The 25,706-nt window shown below is 38.0% G+C and overlaps 1 protein-coding gene across 1 annotated transcript; it reads left to right on the forward strand.

Annotated features, from left to right (window-relative positions):
• The first annotated feature begins 773 nt into the window (after window positions 1-773).
• Window positions 774-25,068, forward strand: LOC129258975 (protein Hikeshi-like). Its single transcript, XM_064098994.1, has 4 exons — window positions 774-938; window positions 18,551-18,785; window positions 19,425-19,561; window positions 21,003-25,068. Exons 1-4 carry the CDS (start codon window positions 774-776, stop codon window positions 21,201-21,203), a joined length of 738 nt encoding a protein of 245 aa, XP_063955064.1. The 3' UTR covers window positions 21,204-25,068.
• Window positions 25,069-25,706: the final 638 nt, after the last annotated feature.

A 25,706-nucleotide genomic window follows, 5' to 3' on the forward strand; every position in this document is an offset into this window, starting at 1 on the left:
TGTCCCCTTTCATATTTTCTATTTGTCAGCAAAGCAAGTGCGCAAGAATGTTTGCTTGTCTAGTTGCTGGGAGGTTGGTAAGTGGAATATTACTCAGAATTCTACATTTATTTAGCTAAGTTCTAACAGTTTGAGTTAGATCGAAATCTGTCGCAGTAAACACGAATCTTAATATGTGGGCGCATGTTCAAGTCGCACTAGGCCTATACCGTATAGGCCTACGGTATTATATTAAGCCAAAGCAAAGGGCAAGGCGGGGGCTAGACAGGAATAACCGTCGTTTCTGGGGATTTATTCAACAATTTCTGACATTTTACTGTAATCCCCATTAACCGACGGTAGGGTATACGTGTGGGCTCGCATGTTTTCTCATTCCCACCCTTTTGTCAATTCACAGTCCAAAGTTTGATGTAATTTTACACATCGAATTTACAATCTAAGGATGTATAGGCTATAGCCATCAAACTTTTAAACCATGATATTTAGTGAAGACAATATTTTAAACGATATAGATTAATAAAAGGCATGAAAAATTATACTTTACCGATGTTTAATTGGGTTGAACACGATCAAAATAGTCAATATGGCAGCCAAACTGTGAAATATTTACAAACGAACGGAGAGGGCGTCAACAATCACGAATGTGATATCGATATTGCTTTCGATATTATACGATCTGCTCCTTATGCGAGCGAAACCGCTACGATCACAAGTAGCAGACGACAATCAAACGATCACTTTAGTTCAAGCAGCATAAACGAAAGGCCTGCATGATGGATGCTGTAGCCAAGGGGATATTCGGGGAACACTTCACTCTCAAGCCTGACCAGCGGGAAGCGCTACAGTGTTTGGAGGACGGGAGAGACCTGTGGGTCCAGCTCCCCACTGGACATGGAAAGTCGGCGATTTTCACCGTCTTTCCGATATGGAAATCAAAGGTTATTAATTTTTTAATAGGCCTACTTTATTATAAAATATTGGGAAAATGATAACTACCGTAGTATTAACTTTGACATTCAAAATGCAGCTTTCATCGTTTAGACCCAGATCTAGGTTTGTGGATCACTTAAATTCAAGCAGTATAAACATATGGCCTATTTATACTACATAATCGTTTCAATTGAATATCAAATGGCACTAAAACACTTATATGATGCTATATCTGCATACTAGTCTAACACTGAACATAAAATGAGTGAAAAAATGATTTTAACAGAAAATATTTTTATAGGTTAGAAGTTCCCATAGACCACTACTCCAACTGACCAGACATACAGTCCCAGTTAAATCAAATACACAATTTATTACGTTTATTTACACCTTATTCTTTCTATTCTTCTTTCATTTTACACTATTTATTTTGTGTTGGGCTATTCTGATGACTGGCCACATTGAATGCATTTGTTTATTTCAATGTTTTTAAATCTTTTCTATGTGAACACTGACTGAAATTAAGTATAACGTCGATTATTGCAATCCACACAGTCAAGTCCTGGATCTTCTCGTATAGGCCTATACGTTCAAATCGCTGTACAGAGTTGCTATGATTGTCGTCTCAGGGGGATATGAGTCAATTTTGAAAAGACATTTCCAACATCTTTATACCTATCATATTTAAATGTCTGATTAAGAAACCTTCAAACACCCCCCCCCCCCAAAAAAAAAGGGGGAACAAACTCTAAGAAATGATGTTAAAATTCTGCAATAGCTATCTATTCAAAGTGTTATTTGAGGGCTCCAATTATAGGCTTTATCATCGAACCATTCAAATTTGAAGGAAAGGGGAGTGTCTCCTTTGCGTCGCTATTATCACCACAATAGAGGCTATACTGCTTGTTTAAGACGACTCGTAATATTAGATCCATATTGACCTTTATACTCTCATGTAGGACCTTTAGGTCTAACTATTCTAAAAACGCAAAACTTTAAAGACAATCAGACCAATTAATGCTACACAGAGTGAACGCCAATTCAGATCCACCCAATCGGCTGGCAAGAAAAAAAAGGAGAGAAAGAGAAAGGAAGAAAGAAAGTGGGGTTAAAGAAGAATTATTGTCGACCTATGTTATAATGATAATAATAATGGATGTGTAATGCGCCAAATCCACTCGGCAGGGTGCCCGAGGCGCAGTGAAAGAAAGAAAAACACAGAGAGAAAAATACAAAGTATGTTATAATATATGAAATTATATTACGTGTATTTTTATTTCAGAACTATTTATGAAACATAATTTGCTTAAATGTTAGTCCCTACTGGTGCTTGCGTTGTCTGTTTGATGAGATAAATAATCCTGTTTAAGGAGATTAAATGGTTCTAAATCATCCCGTTTCCAAGTCCATAAATATACACCAAATATATTTCCTTGTATTCGGATTTTTCAAAATTATTGTATGTAGTGACATTGATTTTTTTTAATGACTACTACATTTGCCGCATTTAAGGTCTAAATATAAAACATTTCCAGTCCGTGCTTACGTTGACATTAGTGCATTGGCCATACAGTGGCGTACCGTGTGTCACGGCATGGGGGGACCAGCAAAACAAAATGAGTATACTAATAGAGGCATTTTAAGGGCAGTGCCATTAAACGGATATGTATGTTACTGATAAAAAATAATGCGAGCGCCAAGCGCGAGCTGAAAATCTTTGATATTCAGACCTAAAAAGGGACACAAGCATTTTTTTGTAATTATGATACGTGCCCGTCTCGCTAAACAATGCAAAACTGCTGAAATGTTTGTATTTATTGACCCCAAACAGGGACATTTTAAGGACAATAGGCCTATTTTAGGAATCCATATCCATGTACATATCTCAAAAGCTACGTTTCTCTTCCCTTCTCCCTCTTTTTCTCCTTTTCCCGTTTTTTAAATATTTTTGCCAGCCGAGGGGGGGGGGGGGTGCCCCCATGTCCCCCGTAGTCACTCCACTGATTGGTGAGATATGTCTACTCTTCATGACACGAGCGTAAATCCAGAGGGGGGTGGGGGTATGCATCCCCTCCCCCCACACTTTTCAACACAGAAAAAAAATATTCTTTAATTATCAAATGGTCAATAACTTTTAGTATGTGGATTTATCTTTAAATGCAGTCAAGGTGCTTAAATTGGCCAAGTTTTTCCATTTTAAAGATGAAAAATTTCTCACTCGGCCGCTCTGCCCCGCGCTTAATCTAATTTGGCCTTGACAATCACTACGTTTAGCTTATTGCAGAGGTTAATTTATATCCACTGCGTAATGGGAATATGTTTATAATAATTCAATTTTTTAATATAAGATTCCAATGACTTTTAAATATGATGATAACTATGGACCTTAAACGAATCAAACATCCTTTAAATATACACTTTCGTGAATATGGGGGAGGGGCTGTCATAACTTGGAATCTCTGTGGAAGCGCAGGAATTTTTCACCAAAATATAGGCTCAGTCTTCTTCGTTTCTTCCGAAGAAATGGCGAAGCATAGCTGGTCACTTTCACTTTCCTCCCCAGGTAAACATTGATTCTACTAATTTTCTTTAATTTGGATTTATTTTCAATTACATTTGAATTGCTTTCAGATAATTTTGAAATTATTCTGCAACATCTGTCGCAAATGAATTTTTTTGATTTTTGATCTGGTGTCACTTTAATTCCCAATGATTCGACAGCGTCAGCAGTGGTGTAATCACGGTGATCCAATTTTGCATTCAAAGATCTTCTTTTATTAGGATGATTATTCAAATTACGGTCACAATTACAACACCAGTAGTCAGCCATAATTACTAAAATGAATTAATGAATCAAATAAAATTACCACCAGCAATCAGCACACCTAACGTTATACATGGCAATATACGAATAAAATAATACGATACGATACACTACACGAAGATAAACGATACTAGTTATAATCGCGATAAATCGAGACATGAAAAAGTTAATAACGATAATGACGTCATTCAAGATGGCAACTTGCAAGAAAAACCGTCAGGTCAGGTGAAAATGTCTTAGATGACAGATTTCTCAATCATCCAGAGGATTTTTTTCAATAACTCCGGCCCAAGGTATGCAATTAGCTTAAGTTATCTATATTACACTGATAATGGAAACCATGAAAATGTCAATTTTGCCTAAAAAAAGTTTTAAATCGCGATCTATAAAACGCTAGTTCACTATACGTTGGCTGTAGGTAGGGGCCCCCTCCGCTTCAGTCTATGTATGGTGAGTGAGCCAACGCAGTTCAGCGGAACAACCAAAATACAGAGACTGAAGCTTTTGGTCTAGGCGGGGGCTCGAGCTCGACGGGAAGCTCGGGCGGAGCTGCTCAAGTGCACGTAGGCCTAAAGTGAATCAAATGGCAAAACTCTCGGGGCGATGCTGGGGTCAAAATCATTTCTATTTTTTCACTTATTCAATAAACAAGGTTATGAATGATATAACCTTGTTTTCTGTAAAAAGACTTAGTCTTAGTCTTACTCTTACACCGGTATCTAAGACTAAGTATGATGGTGGGCCCCAAGTCTGCGCACCTAACAGTTTGAGTTAAGATTTATCATGAATTTTTTCTTATTTCACAAAATCTTTTGGTTAATAGTATTCCTTACATTATAAAGAGTGAGTGTACCAAATTTCTCATTAAAAAATGAAAGAAAATATAAGATTTTCTTGAAAAAACCTTTGGGCAGTCATTTTCAGATTGAAAAAAAAATGGTACCCCATGTCTGCGCACTCATTCACTTTGCACACGATTCAGGGATTTTGATGACAAAGGCTGCATTTTGAGGCCGTCACATGAAATTCCCTGAATTCATTATTTTTCCACCATTTTGAGTCGGATTTTTTTATGAATACCTGTCTATGTATTGCATGTGTAAATTTCATGCTCGTTGCGTATCCTCTTTTACTAGAATCGCGCAGATACGCGGGTGCGCAGACTTGGGAGACCGCGCGCGCGCAGACATGGGGGCACTTACCATACGCCCGGGGGGCCACTTACATTGACGAGTGGATACCATGCGCGACCAAAAAAACACGTAAAAAGGATGTCTTTTTCAAGATAGGGCACGTTACGTACGTAACGTGATTAAGGGTGTCAAAAACACTAAAATAATTAATGAAAAAAGGGTATCTATTTTCGCTAGGAAAGCTACGTAGACCGTAGTACGTGTATAGGGTCAAATTTGCGAGGGTGTAAAAATTAAAGGATGTACTTTTGCCCCAAGGCAAGAGTCAACACTACGTGTTTAGAGTACGATTTGGGCGAGATGTGGGGCTGTACTAAACCCAATGATGTGGGTAAAGGTAGGCTGACTACCGACGTCCGTGACATAGCAATAAAAATATCACTACTTGTTTAGGGGGTCAAGGAAAATACATGTTTAGGGTGCTTTTCAGGACCCCATGGTCGCGCATGGTATCCACTCGTCAATGGAAGTGGCCCCCCCACCCCCCCCCCCCCCCCCCGGATCTAACGTTGTTCCAGTGCAGTGGCAGTGCACTCATTCAATGAACAAGAAGGTTTTGATATACCGGTAACCTTATTCTCTGTTCTCCATGTGTGGCACTATCAGATTTCATTACAGCTAAATCATACAACTTGGCTCTTATTAAAGGTAAATTGTGACATTGGTTTAATTCAATTTTTTAAAACATATTTCGCGCTTTGCTTTCCGCAATATTGATATACAAGTTCTGATTCCTAACAATGCCTGGATTGGCCAGAATGTACTGTTTTGTTTTTCCAAAAAAATAAAATAGATGAGAAGTCCCGAATTGTCTGCTTTATTTGGAAGTATGGTTAATCGAAGGAAGGAAATATGAAGAGCGCCACCTTGAGACCAAATGATTCGATAACTTCCGATCAGTGCAAGACAACACCGCCCAGATTCGTGCCGTGTGCACAACATTTACTTTGAAACGTACGATCGACCTTGATCACATTGTCAACAATACGGGGAAAGTCCCGCTTTGCTGCACGTTGACCGCGCAGACTGAAATCAGGGTTGTTCTGTTCCTATATTTCCTTCAATTTCGTAGAAAGCGTGTGTAAATACGGAAGATGCCTTGGACGTGCAGGCCCCTGTAATGCACACTTTCAAAGAATCAGATACCGCGGACATGTCAAATCCTTGGTCAAACGTGCTTCGTGCAGTGACCATCACGACAATGACGTTATGCATGTTCAGCCCGGCTACCCCCACTTCTTTCAAATTGCGGTGATTTGGGTTTGTGTGTGTGTGTGTATATGAGAGATTTTTTCCTTTCTCTCATATATTTCGTTTCTCTCTTTATTACTTCCTCAGTGTATGGAAGGCTAGGCAAGCAGGACCGGAGGCGTGTAAGGATGCTTGTGAAAGGGAAAGAAAATGGCTATTCGTATTTCTTTCTTCCTTCCTAATTCCTTTCTTTTTTTTCTTTCTTTCTTATTTTCTTTCTTTCTTTCTTCCTGTTTAGTTACATTTTATTATACACAACTTTTCCTTTTCTAATTCCGTTCACTAAACTGTTATCACGTTTTTTGATTTGCTCATTATGATTCATATCACGTGTTGTATGATGTCTTTATTTATGATACTCTTGAAAAAAAGAAGGAAAAATAATAACTGTGCGTCCTATATAGACTACCTCTATCAGTAAATGTACAGCCTCCACCTACAATACCGCGTGCTCTGTTTTTGTCTCACCTGCATAGCAGAGTGAGACTATAGGCGCCGCTTTTCCGACGGCGGCGGCGGCGGCGTCAACACCAAATCTTAACCTGAGGTTAAGTTTTTGAAATGACAGCATAACTTAATATGTATATGGACCTAGTTCATGAAACTTGGCCATAAGGTTAATCAAGTATTACTGAACATCCTGCATGAGTTTCACGTCACATGACCAAGGTCAATGGTCATTTAGGGTCAATGAACTTAGACCATGTTGGGGGAATCAACATCAAAATCTTAACCTAAGGTTAAGTTTTTGAAATGTCATCATAACTTAGAAAATATATGGACCTAGTTCATGAAACTTATACATAAGGTTAATCAAGTATCACTGAACATCCTGCATGAGTTTCACGTCACATGACCAAGGTCAATGGTCATTTAGGGTCAATGAACTTTGGCCGAATTGGGGGTATCTGTAGATTTACCATCATAACTTTAAAAGTTTATGGATCTGATTCATGAAACTTGGACATAATAGTAATCAAGTATTACTGAACATCCTGTGCAAGTTTCAGGTCACATGATCAAGGTCAAAGGTCATTTAGGGTCAATGAACTTTGGTCAAATTGGGGTATTTGTTGAATTACTGCCATAACTTTGAAAGTGTGTTGGTCTAGTTCATAAAACTTGGACATAAGAGTAATCAAGTATCACTGAACATCCTTTGCGCATTTTAGGTCACATGACCAAGGTCAAAGGTCAATGAACTTTGGCTTAATGGGGGTATCTGTTGAATTACCATCATAACTTGGAAAGTTGATGGATCTTTCTCTTGAAACTTGGACATAAGAGTAATCAAGTATCACTGAACATCCTGTACGAGTTTCAGGTCACATGATCAAGGTCAAAGGTCATGTAAGGTCAATGAACTTTGGCCACGTTGGGGGTATTTGTTGAATTACCATCATATCTCTATAAGTGTATGGGTCTAGTTCATAAAACGTAGAAATAAGAGTAACCAAGTATCACTGAACATCTTGTGCGAGTTATAGTAGTTTTCAAAATCAGCACTGCTGCTATATTGAATCGCGTGATGCAGGTGAGACGGCCAGAGGCATTCATCTTGTTTGTTATATATATAGCCTACTATTCCGTTTCTTTTATTTTGAGGCCAGCTATAATAAAGGTTACGAGTCAATCAATGACATGTCAAGCTGCCTACGTGCTTGGGTCGAAGAACATCACGAATATTGTTATATTTTGGGGATTTCATTTCATCTTTCGTTCCAATGGGGTGTATGGCTTTACGATTTAAAAAATCTGCTCGCGGGCGAGCATAAATGTAATTTTTTGAAAGTATATTCATGATTATTATTATACCTCACCCTTTTTCTTTTTTCTGTCTTTATTTTCTCCCCGGGGGGGGGGGGGCACTCGACCAAAAAAAGTGGTAGGGGTGTGCCGCTGGCGAGACTAAAAACGGGGTCTTGGAGCGGGCTTATTGTAAAGAGGAGGGCCCTCGGAACGGGCTTTTGGAACTACAAATGTTTGTGAAAATGGGGGTCCTTGGAACGGATCGCCAGCGTGTGAGTGCGTATCATTGGCGGTGGAAGCAAAAAAAATTAGGGGAGGTCCACCTGAAATTTTGGGATGGACACAGGTACAATTTGACAAGCCCCCTCCCCCTCCCAAAAAAAAGGTTATCAACCTAAATTTTAGGAAAGTGGATCACCCAAATTGTTTGACAAGGAAAATGAAAAAAAGGTAATCAGCCTACATTTTAGGGGGGACCACAAACATTTCAGGGGGGTCCACGTGAATTTAGGGGGGGGGACGCACGAAACAAAATTGACAAGCAAAAAAAAAAAAGGTTATCTGAAACAAAAAAATTTTGGGGAACCGTCCCCCCCCCCACCTCAAGTCCCCCCTGTCCTCCCCCCCCGCTTTTATGGTGCGTATGTATCCCTATGGAGCGGGCATGCGTGCATGATGCAGCGAGTCCGGCGGGCGCCGAGTGCGCTCGCGTAGAGGTGGTCGGACAGCGCTCTGCGGCCGCTTTTTACCAAAATTGCAGCTTATTGTAGCAGATCAATGCGACCGGAACGGCGTAACGAAAAATATGCGAAGTTTTCGAGCGGATTTCTTTCTTCTTTTTTTCTAGATAAGAAGAAAAATGCTATGCTTTGGAGCGGCTTTCTTTGTTCTTTTCTCAATAACACAAAAATGCTATGCTTTGGAACGGAAATTTGAGTGTCAAAAAATGGGGGTCCCCTTCGCGGCACATACCCACTATGCATTATATACTGAGTGCCCCCCCCCCATCCTTCTTTCTTGGAGGTACAGCTTTTAGAGGGGACCGTGAGTCCTGAGCCCTTTCTGTACGCCCATGTATAGGGGGTCGAGTATATACTTGAGTAAACTAAATTTAGTCCTACGAGCGCGTGAGCTGCAATAAAAAAAAAAAAACTGACTGACAATAGTGCTAATGTTTAGTAGGTGCATGCTTATTCGCGCCGTCTCCGGGAAGGGGCAGGTTGTGGCGGAGGGTGAGGTAATTGGTTGCCGACAGATATGAGTCATTAGGCTTTAGTGTTCCTCATCTTTACTTCTTTCGTCAATATACGGGCAGACCAAGAACAAAATATCTCGAATATTGTTCGGAGCGCAAACTGACTTTTGTTAAAGATTTAGACATAAAACAGGGACATTCTAGCCACTATTTATAACCATAATATGATTAGGAAGAGTATCATGCTCAATAAATGAAGAACCCACTTGCAAAAGGGGTTAGGTCCATTTTTCATCAAATATGATTTTTTTTTTGTCTCAATGTATAGATTTGTAGTAGCTCTATAAGGTGATTCCAAAAAAAGTTGAAATTTCCATTAAAAATTGATCTAATGGCAAAGAAAAATCACTTTTTTTTAAGGGGTTAGGTCCATTTCAGTTTAGTTGCAAAAGGGGTTAGGTCCACACAGAATTTTTTTAAAGATATGAAGACTGGTTGATTTCTTTTATATCCAATTTTATGTTCTCATGGCAGGGTATCACAAACATTAAATTTCGCATAAGAATATTGCAATAGGGGAGAATTAAAAAAAATAATAAATTTCTTGGAGTTGACCTATAACCCCTTTTGCAAACAAACTATTCTGAAGAGCTCATTTGTCAAAAGGGGTTAGGTCCATTGTTCATTATTTATTTTGTTTTCTGTCTCGAATCCTCTAAAATTTTAGTCGTTCTGATGAAAACAACGAAATTTTGAAATTCGAATCATATGAAAACGTGAATAAAAGTGGCAAAAATAAATCACCTTTTTAATCAAAATAGATTGGATTCATTCCAGTTTAGTAGCAAAAGGGGTTAGGTCCACAATGATAATTTTTAAAAGAATATATAGAAAAAAATTGAAGACAGGTAGATTTACTTCATACCTAATTTTATGTTCACATGATAGGGTAGTACATCATGACAATTTAGTTCCTCATAAGAGTATTGCAGTAAGTGAGAATAAAAAACATGGTTTTTCTCGGAATGGTAAAAAGTGGACCTAACCCCTTTTGCAACTAAACTCTTCAAATAATGCGAGCGCGAAGCGCTATCTTATTTTTTTATATTCAGTCTGACATGAAAATTGTAGATTTTAATCACAATCTATGTATGTCGATGAGTAATCAATGACAGCGCATAAGATAAAGCATAAGATAATAGTTTTTATACAAACCCGAGCATTTAATTTTCACGTACATGTAATGGATGATACGTCGAGCGCGACAGCCCTGCATGAACTGTCATCGGTATTCATGGATGAAAAAAAAACCTTTCATGCACTCTTTTAAATTTCACTTCTCATTTCTTTTTTATATATTCTCCACCCTTTTACAACATGAACCTGAATAAAGGAAACTTCGAGAAAATTTAAAAGGGTGGTGAAATAAACGGAACACAAAAAGCAGGCCATGCAATGCGCTTACTTGCGTGGATGTGTACATCTCAAAATGATAATATCATGTATAAAAATATAAACATGAGGATATTATTTCATTTCATCTTGGATTAAAAAAAAAAAAAATTCGCAGTTAGTATCACTTCCCGAAAGGAATGTTTTCATTCAATAGCAATACATTAGAAGAAAAATTGATTTCGAGAAAAATAATGAGAAAAACAATATAAATGGTCATTAGTGCGTAAATCCGATATCCATCACTTCCAACGTCATGATAATTACGTACATTATTATTACTATTATTAATACACCATCGTTATCATTATTATTATATTGGGGGATATATACCCCACCCACCCCCGGGATGGAAACCTATATCTGTTATAGTCAAATAACAGAACGTTCCATCATTGTTTCCGCTCACCACACATGGTATTTCGTCATTATTTTATCATTTATCAATGATATGAACTATCATGACTAAAATTTTTGTCTACCATGTAGATATTTTGTTTCAATTATATTCTGTTGAAATCGCTGGATTACAGATGGGGTGAGGGCCATGGACACCTCCCCCGGCCCATAAAAAAATCCCCGTTAAGAAAACAGAAGAGAATAGGAAAGAACTGAGAGACAATAGGAAATAAATTATCATCTCAATAATAGGTCAAAATCTATCACAATCAGTGTTTTGTTATGAGGAATGTCAAGACATTTGCCCGATACGCCATTCTGTCCAACTCAATTTTTGCCCATTTTACGCTATTGGTCACTTATCATTGTCAATTTGGAATTAATGAGTTCTTGATTAATTCAGTATTGTTTTTATCTTTCTGTATTTTCGTTGCTATACAATTCCTATATCCGGTTGTGTCTATAGTCTTCATGTTCACATTTTCAAAGGGACTTTCTTTTATTTCAATATTGTTCTCCAACTCTTTTTTGGAAGTTTTTTTTTCGATTTCTTGATTGGATAAACAAAATAAATTTACAATGCATGTAGCATAATCATAATACGGCCTGAAATACAATTGACAATGTTTTAACTGTATGAAGATAGGACTTAGACATAAAGAATGTAAAAGCATATAACTATCATGAACAATGCAGAAAATGCAGAGTAAAACTCCAAAAGCAAAGAAATGCTTGAAACGTATCAGCCAAAAAGGGGGAGAAGGGCTACACGGAAACTTATGAATTAAATTGGTCCGTAAGAAAAAATTAATGTCACAAATAATCAAAGTATTACAGGGGCCACGGAAACGGGGGGAGGGGCTGCGGCCCACGCACTGCAAAAAAACGTAAAAGTTACCATCGGATTATGATTATTTGCATGGGCAGCCCCCACCCCATCACACTTTCCAATCCGTTTCGCGGCCCTTGAGAAAGGGAAAAAAGTAGGAATCCAAAAGTGAAGTGTGAGCTTTATTTTGGTATATGCCTAGATTCAAAGAAATATATCACTTGTGAGTTATTGCCCCGTGGCCGCTGTGCATTCATATACTTCTACATATCGAATTACCGCTCAGTGAGGATTCACAAGTATAATTATCATTTTTCTCCTGGAGTTTATGAAAACATAATAGGCAAGAATATTTTCATCGGCAACATGAAAAATGTGCATCTCATATCCGTTAAACCTCGGGACCTGCCCATCATTTTCAAACAAGAATGTCATCTTTACTTCCAAAGGTAGGCTTTTCCCGCCCCAAACTATTCTTACAAGCCATATATAGATGAGTAAATTTACTTTATCATCAATAATGATTTCAACATTATTTTCCGCCTGAGTTGTAAAATGTTGATGACGCCGTGGAGCTAAAGGCGTCGGATATAATACAACATTTAATTCGTCTTTCTATATATACTCTAAAAATGCGTTACAGGATAATTATGCCCTTTAATGATAACACCCACTTTTTCATGTATTCTACCATTTTGATTGTTTTTTGTTGTTGTTTTTGTGTAACTTTCGTTGGTATTTTATTTTGTTTATTTACACCCAGCTATCACTTCGGACCGTCTCGACCTCGTATTCTTTGGTTGTGTATTCAATAGTCCAGATACTTCTTTCATTCTCTTTCCCCTATTTCACGACGGCAGCATATCATATTTTGGAACCTATGAATTGAGGGGTTCGGGTTACTCTACATCTTTTAAACATATAGCAAGATAAAACGCAAAAAAATGCCATGTGATTTTTTTATGGCCAGCCCCCTTCACCCTTTCTGCTCAGCCCCCACACTTTCAACTCCATGCTGCCACTGCCTTAGCGTTAAATGACCCAACAACTCGACGCAAACAACATTATTTTTTGTGCGAGTGAACTAAGCGAGGGAATCCAGAAAATTATTCCTTCTTTCATGTCATTGTTTTCTCAATTTCTATTTCTACATCTTTTCTATTTCTATATCTTGGTCACAGATCTTCTTTCTTGAGGGCGGATGGTCCCCAAGCCCCCGCCCCCAACATGTACGCCATGCAGTGACATTGCATGTACTCTATTTATGTGACGCCCCTTTCCCCTTCTTGATATCAAAGCCATTTAAACCTCGCAGATTGCCGGTTTTTTAATCAAATCGCAGGTATATACAGAATATAGCTTTTACACATTACATTTATTCAACCCAGTTGAACCGAATATTTTGAGGTGGCCAAACATAGCAATGTGGGAAAATTTGTAAAAAGTCGCCAGCACGCGAGCAAATCGAGCTAGAAAAAATTGCCCAACGAAATTGACATTTCATTGTTTCCATTCATTTCATCATACGTTGTCTCCTATAATTTATTTTATTACTTCTTGGGTGTAGAACCACTTGTAGGCCAGTGATTGAACTTAAAGGAATGGTCCCTACAAGGAGCGTTACAGAGCCATTTGAAGGTTATAGATGAAGAGCTCCTACCGCGTGGGGTCTGGGGCAACTGCCCCGGTAGCTTATTTGAATAAAATTTAGCAAGTTTATAGCACTATGTTGTAAGCAGTCCTTCTTTTTCCCCACTCTTTATTTTCATTCCTCGGCAGCCCGGTTGTGTCATTAATTTTTTTTCTTGTCTTTTTTCTTTGATTTCCAATGTAGCTTTTGACTATTTCCATTCCGACCTTCATTTACCGCTATGTTTTCTATTGCATTAAATATAGGCCTATTTCGGAATGATTTTTTCTTTCTCAAATGTTCTTCTTTCATTCCTTTTCCGTCCGATATCCGTCCTTTTCCATTAAAAAAAATATTCGTTTTCTTTCACTTTTCTCTTGCCCTTCCCTTTTCCTCCTTTCCTTTTCTTTCCCCTTCCCCTTTCACCCTTATGTTTGTTAAAATATCCCTCCCTTTTCCCCGTTTTTTTTTTTTTTTTTCTTCAGTGAAATCCGTTAGGGGGCAGCTTGCCCCCCCCCCCCCCCCGCCTGTTACGCCACTGGTCGTGCCGAAACAGAATCTACGGTATTGTTTACATAGCAAATCTCAGAATTTCCTTGCTCTATGAAGTTTCAATCTTGGCAGAGGCTGGGACGAGCATGTGGAAGTAGCTAGCGACCACTTTGTGTGCGACCAAGGAGTTAGAGTGATATCTCCTTGGTGCGACCATGGTGCAACTCCCCTACAACCCATGCCTCAGGGGCCGCGGAAGCGGGTCCGGGGGGGGGGGGCTGGGGGAATTCAGCCCCCCGGCCCCCTCACTTATTTCCAAAACAGTGTACAAAAAACGTAAAAATGACATTAGGATTGTGATATTTTGAATGGTCAGCCCCCCCCCCCCCCCACTTTGAAAACTGTTCCGCGACCCATATTGCCGTACCTATTACCCCATACCACTGGTAGAACACGAAACGGTAGCTATAGGCCTACGTCTAATCCGTAAGACTATGAAAAAAACTGAAGGCCAATGCATGCAGCTGCCTCTACCTGTACCAAGATCATATCATGTACGCACAAGTTGGGTAAACCCATCCCGAAACCCATATATACCTAACAGTGCTGTAACTTCCATTTCATTTTGTAAAGAGGCAGAGAATCTATTTGCGATGACCGTAGCAAGTGGTTCCTCTCATGCCCCCAAACAAAGTGTGAGCCGTGTAATTGTCATTTTCACCGCCAAGCACGTACAAGCAGTCATTTACATTTTTTCTCAAATAAACATAGAGCGAATGCGTATTTTTTGCTATTTTTTCTACATGACCAGCTCATCTGTCCAGCCACCAATTCATTTTATTTCATCATTTTATCATTGGTATCCATTCGTTCATCCATTCAATCCGTCCCTCCTGGGGGGTTATCAGTAGGCCTATCCATCGGATGATCGGGCGGATGATACAATACACCCATACCCAGGCCCAGCTATCAATCCATCATTCATTCTCTTCACTCGATCTTCAGTCATTTCTCCATCCAAGGAGATTGCTCCATCCGTCCATAGAATATAGCTTTAGATCTGTCCATTGGTAATAAGGCTACCACCCTCTCTTCTGCCGCCCCCAACTTTCCGGCTCATGGGCTCGCATGAGTGTGTGTGAGCGAGTTGATCTCCTCGAAATTGATACACAAATCATACACCATGGGGCTATAAATAGCTCCATGCTTACACATTACGTTGGTCTGTTCTCTTCTGCTTCTCCAAGTTTGCGTAGTCTTCTTCACGTACCTTGCTTCCCGGATTCCCCACGCGTTCATTGTAAATACCGTCTTAGAGACCCAAATACACATTGTATCTTGCCTGTACTCATGTTATTATTTGTACTGTGTGTATATTTTTATGATTGCATGTGACTGTGCTTTTTAAACAAGCAAATAAAGAAGAATTAATAACTCTGGGTCTATAGCACAGAGTTCGGTCCTGTATATATATATCCCCAGATAAAAATCACACTTTTACTGCTGAGCAATACTGAACTTCTCATTATTAAAAATCGAGATGCAAGTTTCCTTGCAGGGCTGCAAAATTAATAGCTATTTTGTCACTGTTTTTTGTTGTTGTTGAAATCTTGCCGAGTACGTCATGTCTGCCCCATCCCTCAATTTTCTCTGCTCATCATCTGCTTGTGAATTAAAATTCCAAAACGTGCTTCGATACTCGCATACACGCACTATTCGGTCTATATGTGTAGACTATACTCACGTACTTTGCATGCGATGATAATGTCCTGTGACTGTGATGTGAACCGGTAGCTTGTGTGCAAAGCGTAAACAAGTCGCTAGCCGGCTGGCATCGGCGCTTTGAGCTTGCACGCACCGTTCGAACACTTCCCTGGTTCGACGTTTGCTTTCTCAGCTACACACATACGGGGATTTCTAGATACTGCGCATGCGCGATGACGTATTCATCAATATGCATGACGTCGTAATGAATATGCATTATTCGAACAGTGTTCTAAGATCAATTTATTTTTTAACCCGAGAGGGCGTCAATAGAAAGGTCCTAAGTATAAACGGTTAACCGATAAATATATAATACATGTTTCACCCCTCAATATCATGAAAATAGAAAAGTTATGCAAGTTTTTTTTCCGTGATAAAATCGAGCAATAATATAGGTATTTAATTAATGTAATAATTTTGAAATTGATTCATTGCCCTTTTCTGAGAACAACCAATCATACACTATACCTTTAAATTTGATTCTTTTAAAAATAGAGATTGAAAAATGAAAATTTTGTTGCCATATTACTTTCCACCAATAGAGGGCTTTCACAAAAATATGCCCCAAATTCAAGTTTTTGAGCACTCTGGGGCCGATTGCATGAAAGGGTCTTTGCAAGGACTGTCTTTTGTGTCCCCCATTTTTATTTCAAATTTTAAAAACTCCCCGCTTATAGCACATCATAAAAGATGGGTGACATGACCCTTTCGTGCAATCGGCCCCTGGTGAGTAAAATTGTTTTCCCAGTTACTAATGAAAATTAAATTGCTATTAATGGAAATTAGTGTTTTTGGTCACAAAAGTGTTATTTTAATGATTTTTTAAAGTGTGTGTTGTCGTGTACTGCATTGGTATACCATAGTCCTACCTGTAGCTTCCCCACAGGCCGGGTAGTTGCAGTGAGCAAGTGCTCCAGTTTGGCAAATAACTTAGTTAGGTTGGCAATGAAATGTTTGACTGATTTTCTCTTTTTCTGTGGAACAAATGCTTGATTGTTTGACACTGTCAGATTCCATTACAGCTGATCATCATATTAATTATTTTTTCTAAATCAAAAATACAGATTGAAAAATGGAAATTTTTCATGCCATATTTAACTTTCCACCAATAGAGGGCATGCACAAATGTATACCCAAAATTCAAGTTTTTGAGCCCTGGGCAATCGGTCAAGAGCTTATATTGCACCTTGAAGTGCTAACTTCACTTCAATATCTAGATCTACAATGTACATGTATGCTAGGAAGTTCAGCTTACTGTGCAGTTCATTACATGTTAGACCAAGGCTGGTCCAAGCTTCAGTCTCTGTTCCGCAGACACATGGGCCCGTATTCTGAAGTCGGGTTTAACTTAAACTCAGGTTTAAAGTTGTGGTTAAAGTATGGGAAGCCAAAAGTATCAAATTTTTTATTAAGTTGTATGTTTCTTATGTTTACTGTGCTCTTTCCTGATTCATCGATGGTGAAGACAATCATCTATTTATACTTCCTACACAATTATGAATAATTTGAGAGCCGAATGAGCTAAAGTATGATATCTCTACTGTTAGTGATTATGTAACAATTGGCTGTCCATACTTAAACCACAACTTTAAACCTGACTTCAGAATACGGGCCATGGGCCCGTTTCTGGAAACCAATGATAAGGAAAACATATCTATCCATTTTCTACCACCATGACCATGCATGGAGTTGGTTCATCTTAAACCTGTTTCATGATCAGGAGAGGCGCTGGTCTGAAAATGAGGATCGTCCCTGTTTTAATTACAGGGATTGTCTTTGTTTATAAATGACTTTTCCACACAAGAAATCGAGGAAAGTTTGCGGACAGGTGGCCGACACCAATCGAGCGTGCTAGTCAATGTAAACCTATCAGGTCTCATAACAGACAATAGGAAGACGGCAAGTCATAAGAAGTAGACAGGTTAACTGGGGGGGCTTTGAGGTCACATAATCTGTTTTTAGCACTCATCGATCCCTTGTAATTGCCATCTAGTTCCCCCAGGGGGAAGTGGAAAAAAAACTGTCCTCATAAACAAGGACAATCTCATTTTATCATTAACATGATTTGTCATGTGGACTACATGTATGATGATATCCTGACTTCCTGGGACAATTCTCACTTTGTGACTGACACCTCTACTGATGAAAGGCTTCCTAACTAGAATCTCTTCATACTGATACTACCAGCAGTTCTAAAGAGCAGACAAGACAAAGCCTTTATTTATTTTCACAAAGCCAAACTGATAAAACTGCAATTATTGTGATGAATTGGGAATTATGCCTGATAGAAATAGAAGTGGAGGCAAAATATGTATCATCATTCATCTAGTTAAATAATGAAGACTAGAGCATTTAAACAAGTGAAAACTATGAATAATTTATTTCATTACCGGGTACCCAAAAACCACATTTGGAAGTTGAGAAGGGTACACAAGTGAATGGAGGTAAACAAATTACAATTTTACATGTAGATTTTAACTGCAGTACAGGTCGTGGGAATTCGCTGGAGGGAGAATTTGAGAAAAAAAAACAATATTGTGAATGTCATGTTATAGATTATACTTTTTCATTTGATGGAATATAGTAATATTTTGGTATACTGTAGATGCACTGTGGGGGGGGGGGTGCTTTAAGATATATAGAAAACTTTTTAATCAGTAGATGCAAAAGACTTATCTTTTCTATTTTCTAAATATTTTGTTCTGGTGAAGATACATGTAGTCATTTACATGTACAATGTATTTTCTCAAGATATTAAGGTTTTCTTGTATATCTGAGACTTCTGATTGAAATCAATATTTGTTATAATTTTACATATTGAATAACTTTTATTTCCATATAGGTGCAAGGTGAGCCACAGCAAGTTGATCCCACCCACTTCATCTTCAACATTGACAACGCTGCCTCCATCAATCATGTCATTGTCTTCCTCACAGGTGCTGCAGCTTTCCCGGAGGGTACAGGAGCGGCGGTCCACTTCGGCCAGCCCAGCCCCACCGGAATGACGTGGCACAACCTGGGTTACATCTCCAATGAGAAACCCAGTGTTATCTTTAAGATATCGGGACTAAAAAATAGTGAGTATTCAAGATTCTCGCTTTGCTTTTGAATCAGTACTGATTGATTGTCTTGAAATAAAGGGCACAATGTAAAGCAAGTTTCCTGAACATACATTTAGGCATTGTGTATAAATTTGAAGATAAACAAATACAGAGCACTGTTTCTCTCTAAAGCCATTCAGATATTTCCTCTTTGAAAATTATCACAATCAAATTTTTGAACTATTGCAATAGGAGGGAATAAAAGAGATTTCTCACAAATACATTTAATCTAATCTTGACTAGAAAGAGGTAATACATATTTTGAAATAATGAAATAATAGAATTTCAATTATAAATACAGTTACATGTAGTATCTCCTAATAAATAATTTTTCAGCCCCACCCCCCCCCCCCCCCAATAAAAACAAAATGAATAAATAAATAAATAAATTTTAAAAAATGAATGAATGAATGAATGAATAAATGAAATAAAAATACATTAATGAAAAATAAATAAATGGGTATTAGCAGCTTAGCCGCTCTCTATTCAATTGCAAATCTCCAAGTTTATCAGACCTTTTTCATAGTGATGATAGACTGTTTTAATAGCATGTTAATCGTTATGGGGTGCTGTTTTTATAACCAACAAGTAACTTTGTGCTCTTCTCATCCCTAGTGCAATCAACACCAAACAACTTCTTTACACAAGCACAACAGGCCAATGCACTGCTCCCCTCCACTTCAGCCCATATAGGGATTGCTGTTGAGCCTCTGACAGAGTTGAAGCAGCAAACACCTGCAGCAAATACACAAGTATGTATTCCTGGGAAGGGTTTCATCAACATTTGTCATCCGACAAGTTGTCAGCTCTGAAAACTTTCCTTGGTTTTGATTGGCTTATAGGCACTGTTACTATGGTATTACTATTAGATAAAATGGCACTTGTTGGATAAAACATCAGACATGTCCTTTTGTGAAACACTTACCAGATCTTTATGAGTGAAATATTGGCAGCCCTCCATGAAGCAATCATGGTCAGATTTGTTTTTTGTTTCAATACATTAATAATGTATTGAATCACAAGGTGAGGTTTAAAACACAACTTTCAGTTCATAATCCTGAGTAGCGATGATCTCATTCAGTATTGATCTCCAATTCTGATACTGTTTAGGGTTTGCAATATTTGATTAACCCTAAAAGGACTGGGCTGTTTGAGATGTATTGAGGACTGGGGGGGGGGGGGGGGGGTCCATGATGATCTCGGCCGTCGTTCGCGCGATCGTGCTGAAATCTTTACCACATAAACTACAAGCGAGTATAAAAAAAAATGCTGGAAATAATTATTTTTTATTTATTATGAATAAAATATGCAAATTTATTCATGAAAAACATCATTTGCCTATCTAACACCCAGTTTCACTTCAAATTTTCTTCTTTTTTTTCAATGGAAATTATTACAGACCATTTAACAACTAAATTAAACCCTAAATTCATTAAGCAGACCAATTAGAACGATAAATAATCACTGTCTTATGAATTTCATCTCCCATAGACTTTGTACACAAAGTATAAAAATGAGCCATTTTCGGCATGACATCGTCTCGTAAAAAGTCACGGGACGTTGCGATGCTATATCCGTATGTCGCGTATTTGGTCTCAATAGTTGTGCGAGACTTCAAAGAAAAAAAGTCATAAAATTATACGGCGCTATCTTTTTTTTGTTTCGGAAATATCGCGCGAAGCGTCGAGGGGGGGCCTCATGGCCCCCCCCCCCCCAGTCCTTTTAGGGTTAAAGCACAATTGGCTGAGCATCCGCATATATCTTTGAGATTGATTAGGCCCTCATTGATATTTATTGCACAGGAACTATTTTACCCACTTTTTTGCATTCAAAAGTACATCGTGCTCTGAAGCCAATTTTAAAATTTACAGGTGCTCTTTTGTAACTTAAAAGGCTTTTTTTTGTTGTTACATTTTGAAGGTGAATCTCCCTTTGCCCAGTGTATTCTTGCGGACATCTGGAGCCTGTTTTATAGAGGACTTACAACTGTTGTAACTTTGTAATTATGGCAACTACCATGGTAACATGGCTCAGTAGCCAATCATAATCAATGTTACCATGGTAGTTGCCACGATGGCAAAGTTACAACAGTTGTAACTCTTTATGGAACGGGCCCCTGGTGTTTCTGTTTATAATGATATTGACAGTATGGATTTTTATGCAAACTTAGTCTCATTTTTTTTTTTCAAACAGGCATCAAATGTAGAATCCTTTGTACAATTCACCCAGAAGATGCTGGAGAACTTCTACAACTACGCCTCTTCTTTCGCCATCAGCCAAGATCAGATGACCCCTCAACCAGGCATCCAGTACCTTCCCGCTGATGTCCTTACCAAGTGGTATGAAACCTTCCAGAGAAGACTCACGCAAGATCCAAACTTCTGGAAGAAATGAGATGAAAATTGTACAACAGCGGTCATACTGACGCTCATGTGCATGCAAAAATGCTGAAATGCTAGACTACATGTATCAGACTTTTGAACTAAAGCATTTAATCATACTTTGCCAGTCTACATGTATCAGAATTTCAGGGTCAGTATTTCATCGTCCTTTGCTTTGAAAGAGAGAAAGGTAGTAGAAACGAGTGAGGTCCTGAAGATCAAATTTCTGACTGCAGACTTACGATGTGCGCACGTCTCAGGAAGTCAGATGGCATGAAGGGCATCACCTCTTAACCAAGGTCATGTGGGGCTATTGCTTCGAGGACAAAGATCCTTGCTTTGCTTTTAAGAGAGCAGTGAAGATGGATGCATCACTGTAGTTTGACACAAAGCAAGAGCAAAACATGAAATTTTCTGATTTAAAGATGGCATTTTATTGAAAGCAAATGCGCAGAAATAAGAGTTTCATGCATGGAAACAAGCAATGCTATGCATGTGGACAGGCTATACGCAGAGGAAGTTTGATCTAGTTACAAACTGACAGAGAAAATCATAATGATGTTGCATATATATCACTGCATGTAAAACATGTTTATAAGCTTTGAACCAAAGACAGAAAGTGAGCTTTTTGAAAGATAGCGTATGATTACCAAATGAAGAAAATACTTTAACCTTAGTCATACTCTACATGTAGTTAATTGTTCTCTGTTCAAGTACTTCCATTGGCAGTGGAATGAATTTAATGTCATAATAGCTGGTACATGGACATGTATTGGACATAAAAATGTTGCATTCTAGAATAAATGAAGCAGGGACTGTTTGAGTAATTTTAGACTCCAGTTAATGTCATTTAATGAGGCTGTGGTACTCTAAATTAAACATACATGTATTGGCCCGTATTCTGAACTCAAGCCTAATTAAAACTTTGATCTCATGTTGTGGTTTAACTATGGATAGCCAATTGAGATGCAAAAATTTAAACAGTAAAGGTTCAATTTTAATATCAGCTCATTTGACACTCAATTCATTCAAAATTTCTAGACAAGTAAAATAGGGTGTTTTTTCACCACTAAGAGCATTCAGGAAAAGCAAAGAAATAAGAAAAATAAGAATGCAATGTGAACAACATGTTAACATTCTCAGCTTCCCATAATCTTGGCACAAAGTTGGACCATAGCTAACTAAAGTGATGGTTCGTGGAGGCTCTGTTTTGCTATTGCATATTCATTTATCAGATCCTGATCTATAGGAATACTCATAAATATTCAAGATCTTGAGCTGCAATCCCAGCATATGCACAATTTTGCGTTTACGATGTTTTGAAATCGGCAGTGAATTGATATGTGTGAGGAAATTGCTACTGTCTCTAAATCACCAATTTTGAGAGTGATCGGAGGATGGACACGGAGTGAAATTAGAATGAAATGTAGGCCTAATGAAATGTAAGAATATTTGTTGTGTACCAATTGTAAGGTCATTTTGTTACATGAGTTTTATGTTTTCCCCATATAAAATGACACCTTTGTCACTTGGAGTATCAGAGCAAGTTATTCATTTTGAGGGTTCTGGTAGGTGTAGCAGTGGTAAAGTGTAGTGGAGCATCAAGAATCTACACTCGAGGTAGACCGTAGCCTAAGTTAAACTGGACTTCAGAATTCGGGCCAGTGGCTGCTGGTACTCGATTTTGATTGGAAGTATCATTAGCAGCAGACTTGGATGATATAATGATTATTTATTTGCTCTTGTAATGCTAAATATTGCTACCATATCACCTTTATACTGTTACTCCCAGAGGTAGGTGTCACAATGTATGCAAGTGATAGTATTTTCATCAGAACAGAGGGTTGTAACACCATGGACCTACTAGCAAACACAAAGGCCCATATTCTGAAGTTAGGTTTAAATTAAACTCTGGTTTTAAGTTGTGGTTTACTATGGATAGCCAATTGTGGCATAAATCTTTAATGTTAAAAGGTTCGATGTATCAGCTCATTTGGCTCTCAAATCATTCTTAACTGCCTGGGAAGGGTAAATAAGATAGTCTACATTCAAGAATTAGAAAGAAAAAAACAGTGAACATAAGAAAGATACAATGTAAACAACTTCGGACATTTTGGCTTCCCATAATTTTAGCACATAGTTTATAGACCAGGGTCTAATGAAACCCGACTTCAGAATACGGGCCAAAGGGTTGTAACACAATCAATATTCGCAGTTGATTGTAAGGTTTTGAACATGGTTTGTTTTAGACTTAAATATGGCTACTTTATATATTGAATGCACATCTTTTGTGATTCAGGGCCCAGTGTTTTGAAGCCAATGTTGTATAAATTCTCTGTTCCATATTTGAAATAGGAAGACTTGATTTTGAGCTGCTCTCGATTTCAACTGATTCCTATCCTGCTCTCCGCTAATCTAATGATCGGGATTTCAGATCTGATAGTGGAACAGGGGTTTAATCCTCAGGCACCCATACAGAGTTAACATAAAAATTCACTTTTAGGCAAGTCTGTAGAGTGTAAGATGTATCAATTAATTAGAAGTTGCCTAAATCAGGCGAAGCTATGTATATGTCTTATGAACACTTTTTATTATTATTTCTTACACAGAAGGTTGAAAAGTGAGACTAAAAATGTAATCAAGGTGTGGTATTTGATATGAGTGTATATATTCTAGTTGGGGAAAAGTGCATTAACAACATCCTTTTTGTTTGGTATGAATATTAATTCACATTCTTAAGAAATCTGTACCAAAAGTGAATTGAAAAAGTCCTATTTTAAATTTTACACCCATTTTCAGGGGGTGCTGCCTATGATGTATAACATACACAGCGCTCCCTACCTGTAGTAATAATAATGATATTAATAATAATACAAACATTTGTAATGCGCCGCCAGGTATCCATCATAAAAAGATGCTCATGGTGCAATACGAGAAGAAAAAGAAAATTGAAAACCTCTAAATAAGGGGGAAGTAAAGCTTGTGTGAATAACCAGGTTTTCAGAGAACTTTTGAAAGTGGTGAGACTAGAAATATTGCGGATGTCTTTTGGAAGTTGGAAGGTTTGGATTTAGTCGAATTGTGAGAACTTTTGAAAATGGTGAGACTAGAAATATTGCGGATGTCTTTTGGAAGTTGGAAGGTTTGGATGTAGTCGAATTGTGAGAACTTTTGAAAATGGTGAGACTAGAAATATTGCGGATGTCTTTTGGAAGTTGGAAGGTTTGGATGTAGTCGAATTGTGCTTCCTCGGGCCAAGGTAACAAGGTACTGTACAATCTGCCAGAGGAAATCAAGTTTCTTTCATCTAAACTAAACTTGCACGGTTTTCTTGTAAGATTTTAAGTGACAAGTGTAAAAAAAAATGTCATTCCTGTATAGAATGGGAAGAGTTAGGTAGAGCTCATTGTTAGTCTGCAGGCACAGACCCTGATTGAAACTTTGATCAACAAGTGGGTCTCCATGCAAAGACTAGCACATTCAAATACTGTTTCAGGGCCTTCAGTACACAAGGCTATGCAATTCGAGTCAAGGGTTTGCACAGCAGACTAGCTCACTGTAGGGCCTTTGCCTTTCCCTCTTGTAATTCTACATCTGTAATGCACTAATACTGTGCTTTAATCCTTTGTTTTATATTCCATGGTGTGTCTGTTTTTATTATTTGGTTGGTATAGGGGTGGGGTAAACTTACACCTTAAAACATATTATCTTAAACTATTCATGACAAGGTAACATAGAACATTTTTCGTAAAATTATTTTGGTAAGTGCTTGGGTTATACATGTATTTTTTTCTAAAGTTGCATGTGTTGGATATTGTATTTTTTGCATGAAATTGAAACAAGAATACTAATAAAATTCACAGTACTTTTATCATTTATACCAATTCATTTGCAACTCGATTATTCCTGCAAAAGTGTCTGCATAATTATGAAAAATATATTTATATTTTTTATTTTAGTTTTACATAAGGAGGTGCTGTAGATAGTGAATATTATGAAAATTGTATAATAATTTTACTCAGATCTCTTTGGTCTTCGGATATTCCACGATTCGATTAGGCATGTTAAGGCCCCGGCTGGTTAAGGCCACCGCACACCTACATGTACGACTGTTCGCGAACCGATTTTGGAACAAATCGCATTTTGCTCATTTTGTAAAAATGTGAATGGACCATATCATTTTATTTGAGGTTAAAATTAATTGAAAGAATACTAATATAACCATTTTGAAAGATTGCAAGCGTTTATTTTGGAGTAAAGGCCAAACCAGTTTCAAATCGTAGCCAGTAGGACTAGCTGCTATGACGTACGCATGGGCGGAAATCCCAGGGGGGACGTGTCCCCCCTACCAAAAATAGAAGGGGGGACACAATATCAAATGTCCCCCCTACTATTTTTGGTCTTTTATGATGGAGAAAAATGCATCATTCACATTCGAAATAATACATGTATTTTGGACTAAATGACCTTAGATTTTGGGTGAAAACCTTCTTTTTTTTTGGGGGGGGGGGCTTGT

The sequence above is a fragment of the Lytechinus pictus genome, chromosome 4, assembly GCF_037042905.1.
Source record: "Lytechinus pictus isolate F3 Inbred chromosome 4, Lp3.0, whole genome shotgun sequence".
Lineage (NCBI taxonomy): Eukaryota > Metazoa > Echinodermata > Echinoidea > Temnopleuroida > Toxopneustidae > Lytechinus > Lytechinus pictus.

Coding starts and splice junctions, on each gene's coding strand:
- LOC129258975 (XM_064098994.1), top strand. CDS start 774: ATGGATGCTGTAGCCAAGGGGATATTCGGGGAACACTTCACTCTCAAG. Junction 939..18,550: donor TTCCGATATGGAAATCAAAG/GTTATTAATTTT, acceptor ATTTCCATATAG/GTGCAAGGTGAGCCACAGCA. Junction 18,786..19,424: donor GATATCGGGACTAAAAAATA/GTGAGTATTCAA, acceptor TCTCATCCCTAG/TGCAATCAACACCAAACAAC.